This window comes from Stereum hirsutum (assembly GCF_000264905.1).
Source record: "Stereum hirsutum FP-91666 SS1 unplaced genomic scaffold STEHIscaffold_2, whole genome shotgun sequence".
NCBI lineage: Eukaryota > Fungi > Basidiomycota > Agaricomycetes > Russulales > Stereaceae > Stereum > Stereum hirsutum.
This window is the reverse complement of record NW_006763132.1, coordinates 2,917,245-2,941,637: the sequence shown is the minus strand read 5'-3', so window position 1 is coordinate 2,941,637 and position 24,393 is coordinate 2,917,245. Positions and strand designations below refer to the sequence as shown.

Here is a 24,393-nt window from a genome sequence, read left to right as displayed (position 1 = left end):
TTCGTCGGGGTCGGCTCGAGGCCAGTGCGGCTGAATTCAAGTACGAAAATGTGAAGAGAGAAAGGCAGACGCCGACGCGAGCAACGAGGCTTCACCCGCCGCTCGCCCGCCCCGCTTGGGGCCTCTGACGCACCTTTTCTCTCACGCTCCGGCGCTGGGCCACTTCGCTCGATTTTTTTGTACTTCTGAGCTCCCATCCAGCCGTCGCATACTGGACCATAGTAGGTTACTCTTCTGGCTCCATCGGTCCTCACTGTATCTGACGTTGCTTATTGGGTTCAGCTAGTCGAACTCTCTTGCGCTCGTCTTCAACCCTTTTCTGTTCTCAGCGGCCACGACATCAAGGCCACGACATCAAAAGCATCTGCACCGGGATCCTGTTATATATCTGGTCTAGTTCAGATAAAGTTACAAGACCACAGAAAATCATACATCGATCACGCTCTCGACTCTCGACCGTTCGGTATCGCATGCTTACCGAGTCACGACGACGGCTTCCCCGGATGCTTCCGTCTTACCTCGTTCAACCTTCTTCAACCTTCTCGGCTCTTTTTAGCCATCCATTTTCTCTGGAGATCGCATGCCAACTGACTTTCCCTGAAACGGAATCCCCGTCACCTTGCTAGTATACTGGTTACTGATGCGTCTTCTGTCAAAGGACGCTTGCTGCTTGTTCCAGACGCTTGCTGCTTGCTCAGGACGCTTATAGAGTCTTCAGGACACAACCTGCTTGTTTTAGGACGCTTGCCACCGGGTCGAGGTCCGCTCCTGTACGCGTGTTTGGATCAGTGGGCTGGAAGCCCTATACTATCACTCCAGCAGTGTTCGGTAACGAATTCGCAAAAATATTCCCTACACTTCATATCGAGCTCTGAATAGACAAGATTTGGTACGGACGCTGGCAAACATCCACGCTACCTGTCTCTGAGATTTTACCACTCAAAACTGAGGCCTGTCGTTGAGCGGAACGTTTCCGGTGGTTTTGAGGGGTGTTCGGTAATTTCTCCGCACATTGGTCACGACGAAGTCACCATGCCGAGGCTTCGACATTTTCAACCCCGCTGAAAGCGGTGCTAAACGTGTGGCTCTGCCACGCATTGGAGGGGTGTTCGGTATGTGCGGAGATCGAAATATCTGCCCATTTTGGCAAGCGTGACTTCGATGTCTCGCTCGACGAGGACGACGTTCTGCCATTCAACAACGACGATGGATCTGTGCCATGGAGAAATTGGTAGGCGGTAGACATGATCCATTCCACCTCGTCATGATTTATTCACACAAATCGGAACCGATCCACCAACACAAGAGCAGAATCAGATTTACATAAACACCATTTACCGAAGTGGTATTCCTCAAACCAATTTTCCTCCTGTGCCCGTTGCAGCTTCGAGATTTATTTGAGGCCTCTATGAAGCTACATCAATGACCTGAAAAAAAATCGAAGAGAACCGAGTTGGTATTGGCTGCTCTGTGAGCTAAGTATTACCGAACACCCCTCAATTACCGAACACTTTTGGAGTGATAGTACTTCGAGCACAATCAAGGTCGCCTTCCTCGTGCGGGAACGTGGTATGTGCATTTGGTGAATTTACGCTCCAAGTTCGACCTATGGAGCAAGACGTCACGACGCTCTTGGATTTTCCCCGCGATGCACCATCAACGTGCGGGCTGTCGTGTGGCATCAACGTGCGGGCCGCTATGTGGCATCAACTAGTCTCAAGCAACGCTTTGGGTCCAGCTCTACGGCTCACGCAATGTGCCATCAATTGTGAGCCGCTAAGGATTAGTAGCATCAGTGAGTCGTAGCGGGAACTTTCCCGCTGTTTGTTAACCTGTCTGAATAAGCGTCGCTTTGGGTCCAGCTCTATGGCTCACTCCTGGCTTTTGGTCAACATTAGTTCTATTGCAAGCAAAGGTCTTCATGCCGTATTTTCGACAGATCTCTACCGAACATCTTTTCAGGCGCACACACTTATGCAAATACAGCTATAACTACGGCCTACAAGTTCCCTCAGAACAGCAGAGTGATCGTGGCAACATCTGCCCTCCCCATAACAGACTGTGGTCTGCGGCCCAGCGCTTCCCACCTTTTTCTTTTGCTGAATTCTTCTATAGTTCTCAGACTATATGCTATGGTGGAGTCTTATCAAGATACGCGCTTGTCCAGCCCCTACTCAAGTATACTCGAAAGAGACCAATACTTGGGCTCAGACTTTGCTCGGATGATGGAACGGGGAGGTCACATTGCCACGATTGAACCCACGGATTCTGTAAGTGCACGCACCTCGGATGTCTTTTTTTCAGTTGAAACGACCCTAAAGCAATGTATTAGTATGAGCAAGCATTCTCTAGTACGGTGAGTACTCTCTGACATTGTTATTATACAAGGTCGAGATTCCGGCAACTTCCAAAATTGAGACTAATCTTGTCTTCACGATTACTCAGGCTGAGGTTCACAGTGGACCACCAAGTGTTTTGCCTATCATAGATAGGTGCACTACTCATCACATCCTAGTGAGTTGCTGCACCTCTCCATTGGCCCGAAGCGTTATTTAGTCCAGACGCTGACATATATTTTCCGTATTTCTGAGGCCAATCCCATTGGTGGTGACCATGGCTCTTCATCTCGACCGTCTTCTTCGTCGCGCCCCAAACCTGTCACGTCTATCACTCAAGTACGATTCACACAGAACAGGGGCGCAAACCGATATCCACTGCCGAAGAACCCATATTCCATCTCGTTCCGTGCTCCTGGTCAAGCTCAGAATGGTGTCGTCGCTACTGTACACTGCGACAGCTCCAAAATTGAGCGTGCAGAGGAACTTGTCTTTGTGGACCACGAAACAGGAACCATAAACATACGTTTTCGGCCATCCGTGAGTTGTCTTATCGATATGTACCCTCTTTATTGATATGTCTGTATTGACATGCATCCATTCTTCCTACTCCCCAGGCCGAATTCAAGTCAAAGGGTTGGTCTGACTGGGACGGCACGATCAACGTTAAGAACGGCAAAACGCAAGACGGAAAATACAACCCAATCACGCGTCGACGCCTTTTCGAGCTCATTTCTGGTCGATTCAAGGGATGTATTGAGGGTCGTGTACGTGCTCGGTCCTATCATTGGATCAATATTCTTGTTGTTAGTCCGATGAGAACCAGAACTGACGACAACTGTGTTACGTAGCGCTCCTCCAGGGTTACCAAAACGCCCCTCATCAACCCTTTCCCGACCGAAGTCACGCTCAATCGCATCGAAATTCGTACAATTTACCAAGTATCGCACGGATCGTTCCAGGTCGATATCGGAGTTGTCGAGTAGTGTAAGCGATGCCCCGCTCATTTATGTCGCTGAGGTAGTCGCGGAGAGTGTAAAGATCAGAATAGGCGTGGAACAGTCTCGACTGGAGGTCCCAGCCCTGGAGGAGTTTTCTACATGCGTTTGCTTCGTATATGTAGGACGCGTGCGTGTACCCTAGAGTGGCATGGTAGTTGTCGTGTGGTGCGCTCCCCGCGGATTGCTTGATGCTGAGGTCCCTGGTGCTGCAGCCAATGCATCACAGCAATCTGCACATCACATATCGAGTAGACTTGATCATTATTATCTGCATCGGCGTCGCCGTCTGTATGCTCATTCTCGATTTTCGTAGCCGCATAACTGCTGAACTCTATATAGCCTGCCGGCTTAGGCATCGTCCTCCCTGCATCCGTCAAGAACGCTGCTTAAGGTTCAGCAAAAACTCTCTCACGCTTTCTTTCCGTCACCAAGCCTTGTTTATTCTCAGCCGTCACGACATCAAAAGTATCTGCCAGGGCTGTACCGGGAGTCCTCTATTTATCTAGTCTAGTTAGGATGAAGTTACAAGCCCACAGAAAATTATGCATCGATCACGCTCTCCGACTAGCACCCGGACACTGTCAACTTTAGACCTCCATTTGTGGGCGCGATATATGGAACATCAGCTCTCACATTTGACAATGGCTTTGGAGGAGGTATAAGGTGAAGATAAAACGCAATGCGGTATGCTCCATTAAGGTCCGGTAACTGAATCTCTAGAGAAGATCTAAATGTAGGAGCTGACGATGCATTTATCGGTACGGAAAAGTATAGTATAAATTTGGTCTCCGTCCCAGCTGCGGCTCAAACGGTCATACGGAGTCTCAATCCTGTAACTCGCGGCGGGCGGCAATTAGACCTTGCTGTTTCGGGCGTTCTCCTATTTAACTTTCAGCTCGTTGTACCAGGCTTCATCCGTAGAAGACGAGTGGATTTCAATTCACCAAAGTTTCATGATGGTTCTCATACTTCCCCGGCCCATAGATGACTCTCTGCTCCCCTGATTTCGCTCGCTCTCATGTTCTTCGTACCTACGAAACGTATTTATATTATATGAGAACCTGCGCCATCGATACCACTGAAATACGGGGTATTTTGATGAGAAAATAATACACGCAATAACTTGAACGTATACTATCATCAATGTATTCTGGTCAAGTTCACTTACTCCTTCTGACGGTTCAATGCTAGTATATTGGAGTCACAACAACACGGCGTTTTTAATTGCCTTGAAAGAGACGATGTGAGGGTTACATAAGTATAATAAGGACATTGGGATAGCAGACCCTCTTTTGACGCGCTTTGTCCATTTTCCATCAGGTTCATTTCTCCGATCACCCTAGAAAAATTTACGTATAACTGAATCGATTCGCACGGCAGGAAAAGGAAATGAAGTTTTAGGCAGACATCCCAGCCACGATACCGTCGAAGGCCGGCTTTATGACGAGGTTCTGTGAGATTGGTAGATCAGAATGACTTCGTTCGAGTATGAGTAAGGGTGGTGGTAAACTCACAGAATCCCACGGGCAAGCAGCACCTTGTCCAGAGAAAGTGGATGGCACCCAAGAGTACTTATCCTATGTACACGAATGTGTCAGCTTTATTTGCGTTCATTGTGGCACCTGTAAAGACAGGGAACTCACGGTGTAATCCCAGATCGTCACACCAACACATCCATCCACGGCCTGACACGCCGCAATCACATTCTGATAATCTGTCTTCTGTTGCTCATACAACGCCTCCGTCGCCGGTAACGTCATCCTAATATCCAACTCCGTAATGGCAACCTCAACTCCCAACGCCGTGAACGCTTCCATCTGACTTTGGATCGATGTCGGAACCTGGCCTACGATCAAGTGGCCTTGGAAGCCGATCCCATCGAGAGGGACATCATCTGCAAGCAGAGACTTCACGAGAGAAAGCATGGAGGCGGACTTTCCAGAGGCGTATTCGAGGTTATATTCGTTGATGTACAGCTTGGTGGAGGGATCAGCGGCGCGGGCGGCGGTGAGAACCGTGGGAACATATGTTGTGTTGAGCTCGTTGTAGAATACGTCCGTGCGCCAGGTGCCGTCATCGTTGAAAGGTTCATTGACGATGTCGAAGGAGTCTAGAGCATTGAAGAATTGGTATGAGCAAATCATAGAAGTGATAGTCGAACAGTCACCACGTACAAGTGCCACCCTTGTAGTGTGTGAGGAGCGTCGTGCAATGGTTAACCATGGCACTCTCGAGCTCAGAGGCGGAGAGAGTTCCGCTCGAAACCCAGCTGGGAAGTTGATTGTACCACACACAGTTGTGCCCACGAAGGAGTTGTCCGTTAGCCTGTGCCAGATCCAAGATCGCATCACCAGCCGTGAACGTAAAGGTGCCCTGAGTAGGCTCTGTTGCGTCCTGAAGAACACAGATCCGAGGGGTGTCAGCCAGTAAGCTTGGCCACGGCGAGATGCAAGGATATAATAACGGGATCCACAAGACTACTCACCCACTTCCAGCTGTTTCCAGGTGTGATCTGTCCAAACATCGTGTTGTCACTTAGGATCGCCACATAGGCCGTGTCCGTCAGCTCGGGGTTATCGGTCGCAGAGCCAAAGTAAACTTTTCCATTGCCAGTAGCGAGAGTGTTCAATTTGGCAGTCGAGGTTCCACTAGGGAGGCTGGCGGATCCAGTCGATGTAGACGTAGCACTACCGCTGCTAGCCTCGCCCTGATAAAGCACGCGTAGAGGGAAAGGAAGGTTTGAGTCGAACGATAGTCAAGAACTAGGTATGGAGACATACGGGGATGCATTCTGAGTTTTCGCCATGTACTAGTCGTGAGAATATGAGCTCGGAGGCATGGGACTATACACAGCTCACGTGAATAGTACTAGGAGGACGAGGGAGAAGTCAGCTTGACGATTCAATATGAGAACGAAGATATGTGCATACGTCGTTTGAGTATGCGCAAGTCGAGCCAGCTGCACAGGTAGTAGGTCCGGCTAACAACAAAGCCCGTCACATTAGTCGTCGTCCATAGACCTGCCCAAGAAGACTTACTCCATCCAGTGCCACCACACTATAAAGAAAGAGGATCAGAACGGTCACAATGACCTCATATCAGGTTGAACGTACCTGTCCCCAAACAGCCGACTGAGCTGCCACAAAAGGCGCTGCAATGACAAGGGCCGCAAAAGTTTTGGAAAGCCTCAGCATGATGTCTTGAGCCGAACGAGTGACGCCTCGAAGGAGATGATGCGGGGTGAATGTACACGCCGAGAAAGACGAGTGAATGGGTCACAGTGATAGCTCTGCTCTCCGAGCCCGTTTTATACCGATGGTTTGCCTTCGTTACGGTCAGAAGCATCGCGGCCACACCAGTACCGTCCTTGCTGGCCGAAGTTCGGATGTTCGTCGCTGATTCGAGACACAGGAGGCACAATGCTGGCAGGATTCACATGAGCGAGGGGGAGATTCAGCACTGAGCAGATGGAGGCCGTAGCACATGATCCCTATGAGTGTCAGTCGATGACAATCATGTCCGCCTGATGCGATAGAAGGCTCAGAGGCCTAGTCGTACCTTGGTAGCGAGATGAGACTGTGCACAACGAAACATGTAGTTGATGGAGGATACATGGTGTACTACTCGTTCAGATACTTCTGCAAACAAGCTAGGCGCGGAGTTACAGTCGACATTAGGATAGTCGACCCCAAGTTGTGAAGTACTTTCGACTGGGGCGAAAACTCGGATAAGCAACTGACCACGGCCCGTGAGTGTCATAGAACTGTCTGAATATGGAATGACCATCAAGTCACGTCGAAAGCCATTGAAATTTCTTGCATGCGCTCAGGGATTCTGAGAACGTTGCAAGCTCTCCAGCTAAAAATGCTCCGAAACTCGAGTGACGCATATACGTCAGAACCACGTCCACAGGAATAATCCATGCAGGCTCAGAACTAATGCCGTTTACAGATGGACCAGCCATAGGCAATGTAGACGACGGTGGCGCACAGCAGAATTCGAATACATCCGACGTTTTCACGCTCGTTCAGGCCCGGTGACGCGCCTGCAAAGTCGTGGTAAAATTCACCCATTCGCATGCAACGGACAGTCGGACAGTCGGTAGTGAAGCGATTGCATACACCTACACTGGCAGCAGCAAGATGCTCTCTCATAGTAGAAGGGAGTGGTCGGGGGCATGACAAAGAAAATACCCTGAGGCCTGAAATTGAAACCTCGACAGAAGAAGCAAAAACACAAATTTTTATTGAACACACCGTCGGGACTCGACACTCCAATGTCCCGCTCCTCCGTAGAGCTCCCCCGTAGGATCAAATAATGTTGGTCTCCCACAGCACACTCTCCTCCCTCCCGAGTGCCCTCCCCAATCACGAGCGTCTGCCACAGACGAGCCGGGCGTCGCCTCCTTGAAAGAGAACCCAGTGCAAACGAGAAGAAGAGCGTACTGTGAGCAGACCCACGCCCCGTAGGACGTGTCTGGTTCAATCAAGGGGACTGGAACGCGGACAAGGAGGCTGAGAGAGCTGGCCGAGTCCGAACTTTTATGTCCCCAGGGATTTGTTCTGAAGAAAGAGAGGGCAGCAGAAGGCAAGAAAATTTATACCTGGGCCGATTTGGGATTCAGTTCCCACGATCGAGTGGCGAGAGCCGACAAACTATGGCGCCACGAGTATTTCTTTGTAGAAATGGACCTCTTGAGGGCGAAATCTTTCCAGATTTTCTTATAAATGGGATATTATGCTAAACGTGGTTGTGTTTGACCACCTGAACACAGTATGGAACAAGGCAGCATTTCCTACAACCCATGGTCATGTCCAATGTGACTCCCTGCATACCCACCCATCTCACACGCCTGGGAATGATCGTGAACACCACTGCCAAACACCACCTCCCTTTTACTGCTCGTGCTATTCGTCGGATCCGTGCAAATTGTCCCGCCACGCGCAGCCGAGGCCTCACGGACGCAACCGTTGGGACAAGAAGCGCTGTCGTTATATTGCCTGGTGATATCGCTATGTGTCAACGACAACGAACGAGAAGAGGAAGAGATGGAGCTGGAAGTATGAAGACATATATACCACGCAAACAGAGGATCAGTCTCGTTGATAAGGATCTGACCTATGGCGAGGGTCTGTGCACCGGGGAGGATGCGGGAATATTGGAATACGTCCCAAGACGAGAGAGTCATCACTCCCTGTTCGACATATACAGGACCATTCAGTGTCCAAAGCTGATGAAATCCTGGAGCATAGGGACATACCCAACCGGCCTCGTAGTTATGTTTGATCGTCGTGCCATAGACATACCTGACGAGTATGGAAGACGGCCTGAGCATCGCGAAAAGGTTGAAAGAGAGAAGGCTTACTCTTTGAACCCGGCCCATCTAATCGCACTCGCGCACATCGGGCAACTCTCCGCATTTGTGTAAAGCGACAATTCTCCCCAGGCTGCATATCTATTGAGAAATCAATCTCAGCCTCACCACCTAATATCATCCACGAAGGTAGAGGAATCGAGCTTTTGAAGGACTCACATCTCAGTCGAAGTCATGTTTTTATCCACGAACACCTTCGTACATGCTTGAATGGCCGAAATCTCTCCGTGAAGCGTCGGATCGCCAGTCCTGTCATTCGCACCTACGCAAACGACCTCGTCGCTAGAAAACCCAAGACCGTGGTGCCACACACATCACGTCGCCAAAACGCCACACAGAATCTAAGTCAGCCCCTATCCCACAAAGAATCCACTTTTTCACTCAAGTTCCAGTATCGAGTCGCCCTCGAGCCCAGTAGAACAGCGTGGAAAGTCCAAGATTCTGATATAGGCAGAACAGGATGGGATTGAATCGAGGGAGAAGGAAAGACGTACGCCGTGTGGTTCACGATCATCGCCCCGAACGACGCGAAAGGACAGACACTCCCCGCCTGCTCATACAGCTTCTCATTGACCAGTCTCATATACTTCTCCCGCACATCAGCGGTGATCCCGTTCAGCTTCAAGCCAGAAGAGTTATAATCGTCATTCGCTACTATGTCTGCGCCGACTGCAGCGAGTAACGAGAGAGGGACCAGGATAGACACGAGAGAAGGAAAATGCATGAGGATTCGTGAGGCCGCGAGGATGTACTGATAGTAAAACCAAAGGAGACGAGTCGAGAGAGAGGTCAAGGCAGACGCGACTGGAGTCGAACGAGCAAGCGAACGCGATCCACAGCTGCTTCATATATACTCGAATTTCTTATCAGCAGTATTTGTCCCTCGAGAGCGCACGGTCTAGGAACGTCGGCTGTCGATAAGAAAAAAGATCCGAAATACGGATGATGCGTCCTTCGCCTTCCGTTGGACCCTCGGAGCTGGATGTGCTCGAAGACATGTCCAAAGTGCCTAGATTTGAAGAGATGGAATCATTGTTGTTCAGTAAATTCATGTAAGGTCCGTCTAGGTGCCTGCAGAAGTATCTCGAGCCCGTGTAACCCTACATATATTCGCGCCTCATAAGTGGTTTCCCAACACACCTGTGTACCACTCTAAGAGTCGTACACAATGATCTTGTCCAAATCTCCTGCATAGTCTAACACAACCCATCAAGGTCAGTGAAGCAGATACACGAGCGAAGCAAGGTTAAGGCAAAGAACTCACTAGATTGGTTCGCTCCGAAAGTGATCGTATTGCTTCCCTCATTCAAGTTCAATAACACCGGAACACTGATCACAACGCTTCCTCCTCCAGAGTCAGGCTGGTCGACGAGCGTGGTCGCACCACCGTTCACGCTGCGCGCGTATCATTGCATTCAATTTTCAGATTCGAGGGATCATTCATGAAAAGTTTGGAGAACAACACGACGCACCTGACTGTAGTGTTCCTGTACGTCGAGTCTCCGTTTGAGTAGTAAAGGGCCACCCACTGACTCGTGCCAGCTCCTTGGACGGTGATTGTCACTGTACCGCCGTTACCTATTGGGTATACAGCAACCAGTTTACAGTGTGATGGTCAATTAGCCCATGGTCAAAGGGAGATAGGAGCAGAACGTACCAAGGAAACCAACAGTCTGCCCACCAGAGAACGCCGAGCTGGACGAAAGGACTGCCGAACCGCCCAATGTCCCATCTTCAGCCTCGTACGACGTGCCATTCACGACCGTCCAAGTCCCTACACAGAATCATAACCCATTATACATCAGTCCCACTCCCCTCTCATAAACCTTCAGCATTGTGGACAAGGCAACCGAGACATCGTCTCCAACAAGATACACAATGCACAAAGAAAATCGCTCACCAGCGTCCAAATTCACCGTCCACACATCCGCATGTATGACTTCCGGACTTCCACTGCTCCAATCGAGGGGATACCAGATATACCGACTGCTTCCCAACAGATTCGACCGCCACCGATCTCCCATGTATATCGCGTTGGTGCCGAGGGGCAGGTCGTATGCGTTTTGGGAGTACCACGTTCGGGTGGATTCAGGGGCGATGTCGGCTTCGGTGGACCAGGTGCCGGTGAGGGACTGTGAAAAGAGGAAGGGGGTCAGAAACGATCGAAGGGTTGTGCGGGGAGCGCATCAGGGAGAGGGTAAGGGTGCAGAGGAATATGACGTACGGATGAAGTGAAGAATTTATTCGGATTGGGCGCCCAGCCACTTGTATGCGATCCAAATAGGTAGTATACACCATCTCTCTTCACAACGCCAGGAGCCTCCAGACTCGCGCCTACACAAGTGAGTGGTCATTGAATAAACCGACTGGCATGAGCTCTACGTCAGCGACTGTAACAGAACGCACAAGAACGAACCTGCGATCTCGGAGGCCACACTCGTTATGTTGTAATAATCATCGTCTAGTAGCCCGACCTTGAAGTCGACATTGTTGTCCGAGGCGTAGAGCAGGTAAGCAGTTCCGTCATCTACAGTGCCACATATTCGAGTGAGTAAATGAAGCTCGAGAGATTGACGTGGGTAGAAGGAAGTAGCGTACCATCCTGGAACAGTCCCATGTCCCTCGAATCAGCACCGAGAGGCTTCCAGCTTGATTTATAGGTGTATGGTCCGCAGGGCGTTGAGGCTGTGGCGACGCCAACCATAGCGTACCCGTAGCTGTTGACCACCCACAACAAAAAAAAATATGAGTAAGAGTTATAGTTGAGATATATAGTAGCAGAAGAAATGGACTTACTTGCTCGAATCAGAATGGAACCACATCACATATTCGTCGTTCTGTGATACCGTGTATTTGGCATATATAAAAAGGTGCAATGAGATACGGAGGGCCACAAACCTTCGAGTTGAAAATCACTGGGGCATCAAGCTTTGTAAGTACAATCTAGAAGCATATCGCAAACGGACGTACCTTTAGGCCTCTCGACAATGTTGTTCGACGAGATATTCGTCCCCGCGACGGGCGATAAAGCGTCCGGTTGTCGTGTCCAAGTCGTCAGATCCGGCGACTACCATTTTGGACTAGCATGAGTGTCGAGATACAAGAGTCTGGAATACGCTGGGGGAGCTTACAGTGTAACACGAGACGGCATGAAATAGCGCGCTATTAGCCGTCTTGTCTTCCCCGAACCAGTAGTAAGTACTGTCGACCTTCACAAACCACACATATCAGTCCATCTCCAGGATAACAGAGGTTTGAAAGCGCGTTTTGACCTACCTTGAGGATCCCAGCACCATGCCCCTGTATGACATTCCCGTCCGTATCGGTCCACGCCGCACCAGACACGATATCCGCTGTATTGGCAGCTCGTACAGGCGAGACTGCCAGCAGGCCTAGGGCTGGTACAATCAGCGAGAATAGTCCGAACATCTTGCTCGGTTTCCGAAATCCGTAGCACAATAGGAGGAGCGATAGAACTCAAAGTCCCAACTCGCGTCCAGGGTGCTCACAGTCCGCTTTTATAGACGTCCGATGCGTCACCCACGGAAGAGGCACGGAGGCACGAACGAAGCAGGTTACGAGCGCATGTTGTAGTGTTCCATGTGCTTCGAGAAGAGGCTCGACGCCGACGATCTCTTGGATAGAGTACAGACTAGGAGCACAGGAGTCCAGAGGAGTCTGAGGTCGTCACCAGCCTACGATGATCGTCCCGGTTGACAGTCACGATGGAGAGAAACAAGTATTATGAAGTAAAGTCTCGCGTGGCGTCAGATGGGTTTCTGTGAGGAATAGGAGAAGAACGCAGGGCGTAACGGAAACCTCATGATAAGTCACGGAGACCAAGAGCTCGTGGCATCGACTAAGAGTCAGGATGAACCTCTGGAAGGTGACCATGGCTGGTGCGAACGGAGGGCCGTTTGGAGAATCATGCACAGAGTAAGGCCGGAGGTTTTGGAGAAGAGGCGCCGCCACGGGCCGCTGCTCCTTGCTGAGCTGGCGTAGTATATCGTGGACCATATGAAGCGAGGAGCATAGCCCTCTGCTCCTTGAGCAGACGTCTGTAAATACGAGTGCAAGAAACTAGATAGAGGATCAAGGCAACGAAAACGCTCGGAGTTACGAACCGTAAGACAACTAAGGTCGGATAGGTATAAGTCGGGCGGCTTGATTGGCATGAAACAAGCGAGACGAAAGCTATACTGGAAACGAGAGGCGGTATGAGCAACACAGGCCAGTGTCAATGCCAGTGTCTATGCCAGTGGTTTGAGAGACAAATGTAACCAGAACGCCCACTCCCGTGATGGACGCTTGAAACCAGGGAGCTTGTTCGGTCTTGAAACGTTCAAGGACGCTCTGCATTCAAGGTGTAGTGACCCATTCAGGACAAGAAGAGAAGATACTGCTCGAGAGTGACGATTGGGACCGCGGTGGTTCCATGAGTATGCCCCCAAACTCATCAATTGATGTTCTCATCCTAGAGGTTCCACCTCACTCCATGTGCGAGTGCCAGTACCCTTGTCGGTCCTTGACAGGATGAGTTCAGAGTGAATGGGTTTTGACAGTAAATGTCAGAATCTTTATTCAAGCCTAGTCAAGCATTGGATGCCTGTCCGTAACGTTTCTACATCGTTACGGACAGGCATCCATTGCTACAGAAAAACAAACAGAGGACGAGACGGCGAGGAATAGCAAAAGCCGATTACGAACAAGAGATGGGTCAAACCCTGAAAACGGGCCATCGTCTTCCTGCGGCGCCGGAGGCGGTGTGGCGCGTGGCGGACAATTACCGGATTAGGTGAGTTCCATGATGAAAAACGACTGCGAGCGATGCGAGTGACGTCACTCCGCAACCCTCGCCCCGTTGTTTTGGCCTCACTCCAAAACCATCGGGCGGGTGTGGATAGGCATGGTTCTTCGTGTCAGCGCTGCTAAATGTGAAACAGGTAGAAAACAAAACTTACGTCGTCCGAAGAACTGTTACGCACTCGTCCCTCCTTCTCCACATCCACGTCCTCGTCGTCCTCACCCTCCCCGTCGTTGCCCCCGACGAGCAGCCTGTCCTTCGCCACAGTAAGAACCTAGAGACTAATCGGCATGGCCATCTTCTCGCACAATCGGCATCATTGGGCTTACGTGTGGATTCCCGCCGTTGGTTCAATCGTTTGGTGTGGTGCGCCTCTCAATTACAACCATTTGGAGCATGTTCTTTGTGCCTAACCTCATCCGTATTTACAGGAACGTTGCTTGCAATGATAGTCACATGGGCTGCTCAAGGCAAACCCATTTATGTCTCGGAGGACGGCACAATACCGTACATCTCAGATATCGGCGCAGACATCCTCAAGCCGTTGTTCATCGTCGGGTGCTCATTCAACGGGGTGTCTCTTGTCCTAGCCCTTACAATTGAACGTATCCTTAGGCATCGTGGACGGTATGCCCTCATTATTTTCCCAACATGCGAACTTGGTGGTTGACGTTGGTGTGTGGCGCGCCACAGATTGGTACCCTCCATGCGCAAACGTGAAGCAGCATTCTCCTACCTCGCCATACTCGGCAGCATTATCGGCGGAGCAGGTGTCATTCTCCTTTCTATATTTGATACCAAGAGACACCCTTCCCTTCACCGAGGTTTCCTGCTTATGTTCCTCGTCGGCGTCGTCATCAGCGCTTTCTTCACGATCGGCGAGGTGTGTATATCTGTCCTTTCTGCTTGAACTCTCCATCTCGTCGCCTTGTTCTGTCACTGACGACGAAGCATCGCTATTTGTTCAGTATATGTGGCTCAGCAAGGACTACCCAATGTATGACAACCTCAAGAAGGCATACATAGCGAAAGCTATCATCACCACAATTCTCGTAGTTTGCGCTATCGTGTTCGGTATCACGCTTTACACGGACGGGAACGTCGGAGGTACGCACTAATTCTTTTCGAGCTGCTATACCTTCCTCTAATTCGTTTTGCTGCTCCTCTTCCTCTTACTTACCGACATGTTTTGTGTTACAGGCATCTTCGAGTGGATAATCGCTTTTGGCTACACGTTCTATCTCCTCTCTTTCGCGTACGATCTCCGCCTGTCAAAGGGCGCACATAGAGGACAGTTCTCACACGAGCAGCTCATGTTGGAGAGGGAGAGGCATCAAATGGCGCAGGTCTAACACTGTTCGACAAACTTAATGCTTCATCCCTCCATCTTTGTATTGTTCCTGGCTTTCAACGCTTTCTCTGCTGTATGGTGCGTCTGCATTAGTCCAATCGTTTTCATCGGTCCCTTGAAACTGACCCGAGCGAATGTTCCGTATAGATTAGATGAATCCTTTCACCCATACCGCCACCATCGCCCTTTTTTATTATATTGGCTTCACGATCTAGACTTTGAACCGCACTCCTTATCTGCATTTCACGACTTCACAAAAGCATTGACAGTCATACACACGACTTTCGTTCTCATCGGGACGCTTGAGCACTTGACATTCTCTTGGTGTAACTATACATTTACGGCCTCTTACTTTACTACCCAAGTAATAGTAACGCATCGGACGAATAATCGAAGCACATTTCCTGCTCGTCCACAGGCAAGTTGTGATTCTCGGCTGCATCAAGTCGGACCTTTCTACCTCCAACACGACCCTGGACCTCCTCTTGCTTCTTTGCGTCACTCAATGCAACTCTCTGAACTTCGCAGACGCACCGATGTTCGCTCTGTCAGTGCCGTGGCCGGTGATAGTATAGCAGCCGCTACGGTTGGATTGAGGGTTGAGCTGGACTTGGGTGGAGACTGGACACTTCCATTCAAGTCTGTAAGAAGTAAACTGCGAACGCACTGAGAGCACAGCGCAATCGACAGAGATGGAAGTTTCTAGGAGCACAAGCAGAAAGATGGAGGATGTGCATTATACCGTATATACCGCTAATGAGATTCGTTTTGCGGTCTTGAAGATGAGAGTATCAATTAGGAGGAAGGAGGAGGAAGGGGCCACACTCTGCGCCACGCCGCCCCGGGAGAAGGAACAGAATGATTTGCAATTCAGGTCGCTCTCGGTGATCGTCATGCCAAGACTTTGTATGTTGCTGCAACCGCACAACGGCTTCCTCGACCTTTTTGGTTGTCTGCTCGATACCAACATAGTCATCGAGTCAAATAGTCATGCAAGACGAAGACGACATTGGACTAGCCTTTGCTTCAAAACGAACATCCACCACATCACTCGCCCTAACACGCACAAGCACACCGATATCAGAAGCAGGCTCAACGTCCAACCTTTCTATCCGGACCATGAACGACGCGACTCCTCGAGAGCAAAGACATCTGTCACTACCTCGGTCGCCTTCATCTCCAGATGTGACTACTATTTCCCTTCCGATGGCAGTAACACCGACAAGGACAGTCTCGCGGTCGAAGACATTGCATGCGAGCGCTGGGAGGTCATTGCAGGCGAGTACGAGTGTGAATACCAGTACCAGCATACCGACACTGGACGGTGTGGAGTTTGAGGAGGCCAAATTGGGAGCGTTGAGGAAGTGGATCCTCGGGATAGCAATAGGTTCGTACGATGCAGGACTTTGCTCCTGTACAATGCAAGCTAATCCAGATCATGCAACTCAAAAGTCAATTTCGACCTTGAACTCGGGCCCTCCTTGACCTGCGTATTTCCACCAATTCCTCTATACCCCTTTGAGGCAGAGAACATGTCAGTCGCGTTCCCGTCCTCGCCTCCATAATCGCATAGAGCCTGTACGTATTAAACCACTCTGTTATTTTGATAGTGCGTTCTCTGCGTTTCCTGACTCGCCTCAGTTCGCGGAAGGTTCTCAGATCCATTCGTTCCGGATTTCTGAACAACGAGGAAGCTCGAGCTCGAGTTCTACCAAGGCGCCACAATCTCGGAGTAGTGGCGTTGGAGAGAGACCGCCATCGACGGACGGATTTTTATATGGGTTCTCTCATTTCACTCAGCGGAGGGATTCGACTGTGAAGCGCGGATATGAGCAGGTACGTATCTCCTTATCCCAGATGTGAATGCCAATGTTGCTGAGAATGTATCCGAATGTACAGCGTTCGGTGGTTATCTTGACACACCACCCATACCCCGCTCTGTTCATGAGCGTGCTCTCCAAACTCGGACCACTACATCAACTCCACGGTGACGCAATACTCGAGGTCGCATGCCATAATATCCTGAGTTGGTAGGTCGCCACACTGCCTTCACTCGCGAGGTCATGGGCAAGCCCACTCACTCTACCTGGTGGGAAGAACAGGTCGGCACCCACACCTGGCAAGGTCGTTGAACTAGGATTTCTGGGCTCAGTCTTACATGTTCAGCTCCCTGAAAACCTGGACGAGCAACAGCTCAATGGACTGATCACTACTCGAATCGTACAGACTGACCCCGACCTTCACGTACGTTCCTCCTCCCTCCCCATCACCTTCCCCTCATATTGATCGTATCCTCTTTTCGTCAATATAATCTAGATTCTCGCATCCGCACCTCCCCCGAATCCACTGCCATTACTGCTTTTCGAGGCTTCGTTGTCTCATTTGTGGTCGATATGGGAGTGCCTCGTGCTCTGTGAGCCGATCTTGATTTTTGGGAGCTCGCCGGCGATGACGAGCCAGGCGGTGTGGTGGCTGAGGGATTTGTTTCGACCGGTTCGTCTATTCTCTGATCTCCATGCTTCACGTGTCGAGTGGCAAAGGACGTGCCACACTTAGCCCTCGCGGTATGTCATTCTAGTATGCAGGAGCTAATGGTGGCATTATGTGGATCTACACAGATACCTTGGGTCGGCGACTTCCGACCCTTCTTCACGATCCATGATAAGGACCACTCGATTCTCGTAAACGAGAAACAACCAAAAGCCGGGTTGTTGTTAGGTGTGACGAACCCGTTCTTTGAGAGAGCCTGTAAGCATTGGCCGCATGTGTTATCGTTAGGCAAGGCACGGTACGTCCTCTTCTCTTTTCCTGAGTCGAACACCTTTTGATGGTCCAGGACTGATTCAATCTGGATATACAGACCTAAGAGCCTGAAGGACCTCTCAACATCTGGCGGGAACACGGCTGTCACTGGGCCACCACCGGGATGGAAGACGAAAACGCACAAACGGTACATTTCGAAGGATAAGATCCTATTCGTGCAGATGGAAGATGCGCTAAGGGGTGGATCGCAAACTAGTGAGCGCTCTGTCTTCCCCTCACATTTTCCCATCTCCTTGTAATATACCATGGTCATTACTGACATTGATCGTACGTGGGCTTGAACAGTGCTCACAGCCTCAAACGACCTCCGACGCCATTTTTCCGCAAGGACATCCGAATTGCTCGTCCCGTTAAACCGATACCTCAATACTCTCATCCCGTCGCCTTCCGAGACGATTCGCCATCACGCTCAATACGAGACACTGCAGCAGATGACCTTCGTTCGTGCGCCTTCACCGTCCTCGGAGTCAGTCTTGAGTTCGACTTCGACGGCGACCACAGCTTTGGCGGCTACATCACCCTCGCACTCCCCAATGACGGGATTCTCGGCCTCTCCAGCGTCCCAGCCGACAGCGCATTCCAACCAGTTGCATCCGCACCAGGAAAGCTCGTCTGCACAATCGACATCGAATCTCTCCTCATCTTTGTCAAGGCTCTCGACCTCACCATCATCCTCAGCTTCATCCCGACCTGCTTCTTCTCACATCCTCGCTTCTTCATCCTCCCCTTCTATCCACCCTCCTACACGCTCTCCCTCACTTCCACCGACCCAACGCCCCCTTCGATTGAAGCCCTTTTCCCAACATGCGTTCCTCTCTTCCCTCAAGACGCACGGTTCACCGTTACCATTTAGGAGTAAGGCGAAGGAGAGGGAGTTTTATGAGCGGTGGTTGAGGACGCCGGCGTTTGGGATGTGGTTGGCGAGGCAGGAGGAGGTCGTGGAGAAGGTTTTGAGGGAGAGGGGTGGAGGTTAGCGAATGACGGAGAGGGATAGTGGGTATCGCAGGGATGAGAGAGATGAAGCATCCATTCGGACGTGTGGACTGGAGGTGAGAAGTCGGAAGGCCGTGAGGCCAGGAAGGAGAGGAAGAAAGAGGGAGGGCAAGGAAGAGGCAGTATGGAAATGAGTGATCGGTAGTTGGTCGATCAATTGAAGCAGTTGGTTTTGTACATCCGAGTGGATGTAATTAAATCATCTTACGGATGGAAAGAACGTCTGAGATTGTTTTTGCCATTGCGCTGTCGCTTTCGAATGTATGTATGGGGACTGTTGTCTCAAGGTTGGGCGGAAAGGTGAGCCTCGTTTCTATTGTACACTTTTAGTTGATCTCATACCCTGCACTCTATAGCAATCAGCTACGCTAGTACTTGCCGCAATACTTCATGTACAAAAGTCACAAGAGAAACTCCATTTTGCGTAGGCCACATCGTCATCTGCGCCACATCCTACATCGTCTGTGAAATAACGCCATGTTTGGCTTTCGACTCGGTCAGTTCGAATTGCGCCATAGGTCACCGGTCAAGGTTCAAGGTTCAACGTCCATTCAACCTTGAGTCTCGCTGCTCATCGCTCATCATTGGGCTGTTTCTGCCTTTGAAGACGTCAGAACATTCGGCTCCCCGCGTCCGTCGTACTCACGTCAATGACTATTCTTGTGGATCAGGGGTCTGAAGCCTGTACGTCGAGCTTGCAGTCAGCCGATACCGCAGAACCGTCATCGCAAACTTTGAATTCGACGGGCACGACGACGTCGATAAGCAGAACACTTTGCTAGAAGGCTCTGCCCCTACATTGACTGTGCTCTACTGACCGATAGCATGCCAGCAGTTACCTTTCCATCTGTCCCTCGCTGGACACCGGCACCTCCGACCAGTGAATCGCATACGTCATCACTTCTTTCATTCGCTGCTATAGGCATTGCACGTCAATCTGATCATCTCGCTCACTGTCCAGTCGAATGGGCCGACCTCGAGATCATAGACCTCGCGAAGGCTAAATCCTCTCCTGAAGCCAGAGCGGAGCAGGTCATCAAGGCCCGCGACGCGATGCATAAACAAGGATTCTTCTATGTCGTGAACTATGGATTGGCAAAGCCCCAGGTCGAGCGGATCTTCGCTGTCGCTGCGGTGCCGTTTGAAGGAGTGAGTCCGGAGGAGAAAAAGGCGTTTGAAGCCGACATCAAGGGCACGGGAGAGTTCATGGGGTATAAGCCCTTGCAGTATTGGGTCAGTTTCATTAGTCTGCAATTGTGTGAGTTTAATGTGAACGGTTGGTACGGCGGCTGTCGTTTGGGCGTGGAATTTCTAGCATATTGCGAATGGGGTGAGGGACCGGATGGAGCACTACAACGGTAAGTCCCCTTATAGGTGGCGTCTCAAAGTGGCAGCGCGCTGAAAACATCCTTGCTCGTTGTAGTGAACCGTAACGTCAACTATAAACAACACCCAAGCCCTCTTCAGCCCCTGTTACCCGAGATCCAGGACTTTATCAAGTTCAATCACGAAGAAGTTGTGCATGAAATTGAGAGGTGCATCCAATCCAATCACTGCTCGTTAGTGAGTCGAGCCTTATGAATTTACAGACTACTCTCCCTGGGACTGGAGCTTCCGGAGGACGAGTTGGTGGGAATAACGAACTACGAGGACAAGAATAACTCGTATTGTGAGTAGAATCAAATTATGGCTCTGACATCAATCTGACAGTAAATTGATTATAGGCCGCTTTATGATGTAGTAAGTCACAATCGCAGATTACTTCGAAAGTTGCATCAATGACTGTGGCGCGCCACAATGCCCAGCTATCCACGACCTGATGCGGAGGAAGTCCAAAGCAACAACCTTTGGTTGAAGGGGCATGCAGGTCAACTGTTCTTACGTCTCTTTGTCCTTGGGCCATATCTCGCTGACGGTATAATTTATAGACCAAACCGCCTTGTCCATATTATACAGCCAACCCGTGGCTGGGCTGAATATCCGAAGCCACGAAGATGGTAAGTGGCGCTGGGTGAAGCACATCGATAATGCATTGGTGGGTGCAATAGACCTTATATGTTAGTGAAAAACTCGACTTCTTTTTGTACTGACCTTGTATTGGTCTTGAACCAAGTGTGGCTTTGTTTAGATTGACTATCCCGTCGTCGTTCCAAATTACTTCAGCGTAATGGCGGGCGTGGAGCGCGCTTGGCCAATCACGAAGAGAGAAAATTCTTGCGCCACCGGGCATTTCGTACTGGAAATCGCTCGGTTTTGAGCTGAGTTTGTACTGAACTGGATTGAAAAACCTTGAAACAACTCGTAGCATATAAGGTCTAATCCCTTGGGTTTCTGTCATCTCAACTCTAATAAACCTCCGCGGAGCGTCAGGTCGTGAACTGTGGTGATACCTTGACCATGCTAAGCGGTGGATACTACAAATCAGCGATTCACCGCGTCATCCAACCTCCAATCGGCGCGTGTCCCTCTCCAGAAATTCTTTCTCGTCCTTCCTGATCGCCGCCTCTGTTATAATAGACCAGCGTGGCTATAAACGGCTAGGAGTCTTCTACTTCTCCTACGTCGATGACGACGTCCGTCTCGAGCCTCTCAAGCATAGTCCCCTCCTCCAGCGCCTCGGTATGGTAAATACCACAGAAGAAGGTAATGAGTCTGCACGCCTTATGGTAGAATGGAGGAAAGCTAGAACTGCGGCGTATGGGACGTCAGAGTTGAAGAAGAGCAATGAGGAAGGGGTCGAAGAAGAAGTAATCAACGGGGTACGGGTGAAACATTACTCATGAGCATACCGGGAACTGGATTGAGTTGTTGGTAAGCAAACTTATACCATCTTTGTGGTGAGAGTGAGGTGGACGGGCCGTGTAATATATGCGATTCTCTCAGCTCAGCTACAGACGGTTTTGGTCAGCCTACTGAAAATAGCCATATTTCCTGACGGGTGAAGAATCATCTATAAACCAAGGGGCAACCTTACAACCAACGTACAACTCAGTCATGCCCACCGTCATCTTGTACCACACTTGCGCCACAGTGTGGCGCGAGAACATTGCTGTCGGAGTTTAGGCTGGGCTTGATTCCCTTTCGCCGCCGATCGCACCACAATCACCTTCCCAAATATCTCTTTGGAATAGCATGTTCGACGCTCGGCCGAACTTAACATGGAACAGTACGCTCCCTGCACGTTCTTTTATAGATATTGAGCTCTTCCAAGTATCAGACGGATGACTCTCAAAGGTCATTATTTTTAGGCAGGCTAACATGGGAGTGCGATTTCGAAGGTCCCCAGATAGTCAAGTCGTGAACATCCGTGTGCGTATTTAGCAAGCACAGTGCCGTCCTGGGCTGGATGTGGGCGTTGCACACCCACGTAGAGCTGAACAGGGTACAACGCTTCTCATTGCATACTTTCTCACTCCTTCGTCTCGTATCGAAAGAAGCAGGTAGTAAATCTCTGGGTGATACTTTATACTTCTGTCCTGCTCCATCATACGTCATTGAAACTGCAAACGGGTGTCCTGTGCTACACTCCGCTTACACAGAGGATATAACCTCCGCGGTGACAGAGAAACGACAGAACGTCCCATCCCACCTACAGCACAATGCCCGCCATCACGCTCCCCTCCGTACCCCATTGGACACCAGCTCCCGTTACCACTGAGGCTCGTGAGTATGCATATTCCATCATTTTTGAAAGCCGTCGTCATCTTAATTGATTTTGTGATCACCGGCAGTTCAGTGGGCCGATCTTGAGGTCATTGATCTTTCAAAAGCCAAGACTGCGGATGGACGAGCTGAACTTGCCATTAAAGCACGAGATGCGATGCATACACAAGGATTCTTCTACGTTATCAATCATGGGTTGGAGAAATCGCAGGTCTGTCTCTACTTCTCCGTCTTTCGATGTATCACGATTCTCATCAATCTGGAATGACAGACTGAGCGGATATTTGACATCGCTGCTGTGCCCTTCGACGGCGTGGCGCCAGAGGAGCAGAAGGCGTATGTTGCAGATATGAAAGCAGCAGGAGAGTTCGAAGGTTACAAGCCCTTACAGTACTGGGCAAGTGTCTGATACATTACCAGAAATGAATATATAGGCTCCTCACATTAATTATTGAACACAGCACATCGACAACGGAGTCCGTGATCGTATGGAGCAATACAATTGTAAGTTTAGATCTACACTGAATGAACCGATGTGGGTTTGTAACTAATAGGACTTGCTCTTCGTAGTCAATCGCAATGTTCACTACAAGGAACATCCTCAAGCGATTCGCCCACTGTTGCCTGAAATACAGGAGTTCATCAGGTTCAACCACGAGGAAGTACTTCATGAGCTTGAAAGGTTGGTGATGACTATAAGTAGACAGTATAACATTGAATTATTTCTATGATTCAGGCTCCTTGCTTTGGGTCTGGAGCTTCCGGAGGATACCTTAACGCACATCACCTCCTTCGAACAGAACAACAACGGTTATTGTACGCCCGAGTTATTTTCCATATAACACGACCTTGATTAATTGATTCACCCCTCTCAAAGTTCGGTTCATGAGATAGTACGTGCAGCTATATATGTGTTATCGACTTCTCGGCCGAGATTGACCCCACTCATGTCAAATCAGTCACCCTCGACCAGAGGAGGAGGAAGTGCGGAGCGGTAATTTATGGTTGAAGGGTCACACTGGTTCGTGTCTTATTTTACACATATGGGTAGAGCCAATTTATTTGTTCATTTTTCTTCCAGACGCGGGTGCCGCCACGATACTTTGGAGTCAAGAAGTTGCTGCCCTCCAAATCAGAAACCACGAGGATAGTGAATGGCGTTGGGTTAAACATATTGAGAACGCCTTAGTATGTTATATCGTTCCACCCAGTAATAATCATCCAGCTAAGGTACTTGGCTACTATCAGGTCGTGAATTGCGGTGACGCGCTGACAATGCTCAGCGGAGGCTACTACAAGTCTGCCATTCATAGGGTAGTGCAACCTCCATCGGGTAAGTCATGCTTATACTTCCTTACCGTCGTACCACTAACCGTTTGCTATTGCGGAAGACCAACGTGGTTACCAAAGGCTTGGAGTATTCTACTTCGCCTCATTCGACGACGACGTCCCCCTGAAGCCACTCGAAGAAAGCCCTGTTCTCCAGCGCAACGGACTCTCAACACCTGCGGAGAAAAGAGCGCCCCTGATGGGCGAGTGGCGAAAGGCGAGGGTTGCTGCATACGGCACGAGTGAACTGAAGAAGAGTGCTAAGAAGGGTGTTGAGGAAGAGTTTATAAACGGCATTCCAGTCAAGCATTACGCTTGAAGTGGGCGAAACCGAGATGTCAGCTGCATGGAGAAATTTGGACACTCTCGATTCTCTTAGCGAGAAAATGTACGATATGCTCGATGTTTTTGCAGTGTACTTATGTTTGACATGGTTGCAGTGAGAAATGACCTGGGACCTGGTTGGCACATCAAAATACGCCACACTGTGGTACATACAAGGAAGCCGACTGCCTGAGTTTTGAGCGGAACTTGAAATATCCTGACGGAGCCGGGCGTGACCTCCAGCGTGTTTGCGAGAGCTGTTGCTCTTGAACCACACAACTCACCCTCGTCAACGTGCAATACTTGCAGTATTTTTGCTTGGCTCTGGCTTGGTCGGTCTCCGGCTGCGAAAACCACGTCAACTACCGGGGGTGTCCTGGCGTTGCTATCGAGTC

The 24,393-nt window shown here is 50.1% G+C and overlaps 7 protein-coding genes across 7 annotated transcripts; 4 read left to right on the top strand and 3 right to left on the bottom strand.

Annotated features, from left to right (window-relative positions):
- Positions 1–1,608: 1,608 nt before the first annotated feature.
- Positions 1,609–3,727, top strand: STEHIDRAFT_108012 (uncharacterized protein; the record flags this gene model as incomplete). The annotated part of the gene is made up of 10 exons (XM_007300118.1): positions 1,609–1,795; positions 1,987–2,064; positions 2,116–2,270; positions 2,333–2,356; positions 2,446–2,492; positions 2,516–2,876; positions 2,954–3,103; positions 3,188–3,298; positions 3,357–3,464; positions 3,677–3,727. The coding sequence occupies 10 exons, from the start codon at positions 1,609–1,611 to the stop codon at positions 3,725–3,727; spliced, it is 1,272 nt and encodes a 423-aa protein (XP_007300180.1).
- Positions 3,728–4,734: 1,007 nt separating this feature from the next.
- On the bottom strand, positions 4,735–6,531 carry STEHIDRAFT_49403 (endo-1,4-beta-xylanase A precursor; the record flags this gene model as incomplete). Its single annotated transcript, XM_007299286.1, has 9 exons — positions 4,735–4,788; positions 4,852–4,914; positions 4,981–5,447; positions 5,512–5,731; positions 5,823–6,024; positions 6,114–6,205; positions 6,268–6,317; positions 6,376–6,394; positions 6,451–6,531. The coding sequence occupies 9 exons, from the start codon at positions 6,529–6,531 to the stop codon at positions 4,735–4,737; spliced, it is 1,248 nt and encodes a 415-aa protein (XP_007299348.1).
- Positions 6,532–8,132: 1,601 nt separating this feature from the next.
- Positions 8,133–9,435, bottom strand: STEHIDRAFT_153101 (cytidine deaminase-like protein; the record flags this gene model as incomplete). The annotated part of the gene is made up of 5 exons (XM_007300117.1): positions 8,133–8,531; positions 8,598–8,643; positions 8,703–8,792; positions 8,871–8,993; positions 9,206–9,435. The coding sequence occupies 5 exons, from the start codon at positions 9,433–9,435 to the stop codon at positions 8,133–8,135; spliced, it is 888 nt and encodes a 295-aa protein (XP_007300179.1).
- A 205-nt stretch (positions 9,436–9,640) lies between these two features.
- Positions 9,641–12,333, bottom strand: STEHIDRAFT_91589 (Arabinanase/levansucrase/invertase). Its single transcript, XM_007300116.1, has 13 exons — positions 11,988–12,333; positions 11,843–11,920; positions 11,682–11,778; positions 11,610–11,626; positions 11,508–11,548; positions 11,310–11,428; positions 11,128–11,238; positions 10,936–11,045; positions 10,612–10,843; positions 10,369–10,485; positions 10,184–10,289; positions 9,976–10,106; positions 9,641–9,907 (listed from the first exon to the last, which is right to left on the bottom strand). The coding sequence occupies exons 1-13, from the start codon at positions 12,138–12,140 to the stop codon at positions 9,864–9,866; spliced, it is 1,356 nt and encodes a 451-aa protein (XP_007300178.1). The 5' UTR covers positions 12,141–12,333; the 3' UTR covers positions 9,641–9,863.
- Positions 12,334–13,805: 1,472 nt separating this feature from the next.
- On the top strand, positions 13,806–14,867 carry STEHIDRAFT_48451 (uncharacterized protein; the record flags this gene model as incomplete). The annotated part of the gene is made up of 5 exons (XM_007299197.1): positions 13,806–13,881; positions 13,947–14,142; positions 14,209–14,398; positions 14,484–14,622; positions 14,716–14,867. 5 exons carry the CDS (start codon positions 13,806–13,808, stop codon positions 14,865–14,867), a joined length of 753 nt encoding a protein of 250 aa, XP_007299259.1.
- Positions 14,868–16,013: 1,146 nt separating this feature from the next.
- STEHIDRAFT_91586 (DUF1630-domain-containing protein) lies at positions 16,014–19,061 on the top strand. The gene is made up of 10 exons (XM_007300115.1): positions 16,014–16,253; positions 16,319–16,400; positions 16,477–16,702; positions 16,766–16,896; positions 16,969–17,110; positions 17,183–17,359; positions 17,485–17,654; positions 17,727–17,884; positions 17,975–18,982; positions 19,039–19,061. The coding sequence occupies exons 1-9, from the start codon at positions 16,073–16,075 to the stop codon at positions 18,661–18,663; spliced, it is 1,956 nt and encodes a 651-aa protein (XP_007300177.1). The 5' UTR covers positions 16,014–16,072; the 3' UTR covers positions 18,664–18,982; positions 19,039–19,061.
- A 3,220-nt stretch (positions 19,062–22,281) lies between these two features.
- STEHIDRAFT_153097 (Clavaminate synthase-like protein) lies at positions 22,282–23,993 on the top strand (the record flags this gene model as incomplete). The annotated part of the gene is made up of 11 exons (XM_007300114.1): positions 22,282–22,345; positions 22,414–22,556; positions 22,617–22,748; positions 22,807–22,849; positions 22,916–23,027; positions 23,082–23,161; positions 23,223–23,238; positions 23,305–23,366; positions 23,427–23,533; positions 23,594–23,678; positions 23,737–23,993. The coding sequence occupies 11 exons, from the start codon at positions 22,282–22,284 to the stop codon at positions 23,991–23,993; spliced, it is 1,101 nt and encodes a 366-aa protein (XP_007300176.1).
- Between the last annotated feature and the right edge of the window lie 400 nt (positions 23,994–24,393).

What these genes read in the sequence shown, in the direction of transcription:
- STEHIDRAFT_91589 (XM_007300116.1), bottom strand. Translation starts at nt 12,140, where the DNA reads ATGTTCGGACTATTCTCGCTGATTGTACCAGCCCTAGGCCTGCTGGCA. An exon ending in ATGGTGCTGGGATCCTCAAG is followed by an intron (nt 11,921 to 11,987) that starts GTAGGTCAAAAC and finishes TGGTTTGTGAAG; the next exon opens with GTCGACAGTACTTACTACTG. An exon ending in ATAAATTCTTCACTTCATCC is followed by an intron (nt 10,844 to 10,935) that starts GTACGTCATATT and finishes CTCTTTTCACAG; the next exon opens with TCCCTCACCGGCACCTGGTC.
- STEHIDRAFT_91586 (XM_007300115.1), top strand. Translation starts at nt 16,073, where the DNA reads ATGGCAGTAACACCGACAAGGACAGTCTCGCGGTCGAAGACATTGCAT. An exon ending in AGACTGACCCCGACCTTCAC is followed by an intron (nt 17,111 to 17,182) that starts GTACGTTCCTCC and finishes AATATAATCTAG; the next exon opens with ATTCTCGCATCCGCACCTCC. An exon ending in TGAGGGATTTGTTTCGACCG is followed by an intron (nt 17,360 to 17,484) that starts GTTCGTCTATTC and finishes GGATCTACACAG; the next exon opens with ATACCTTGGGTCGGCGACTT.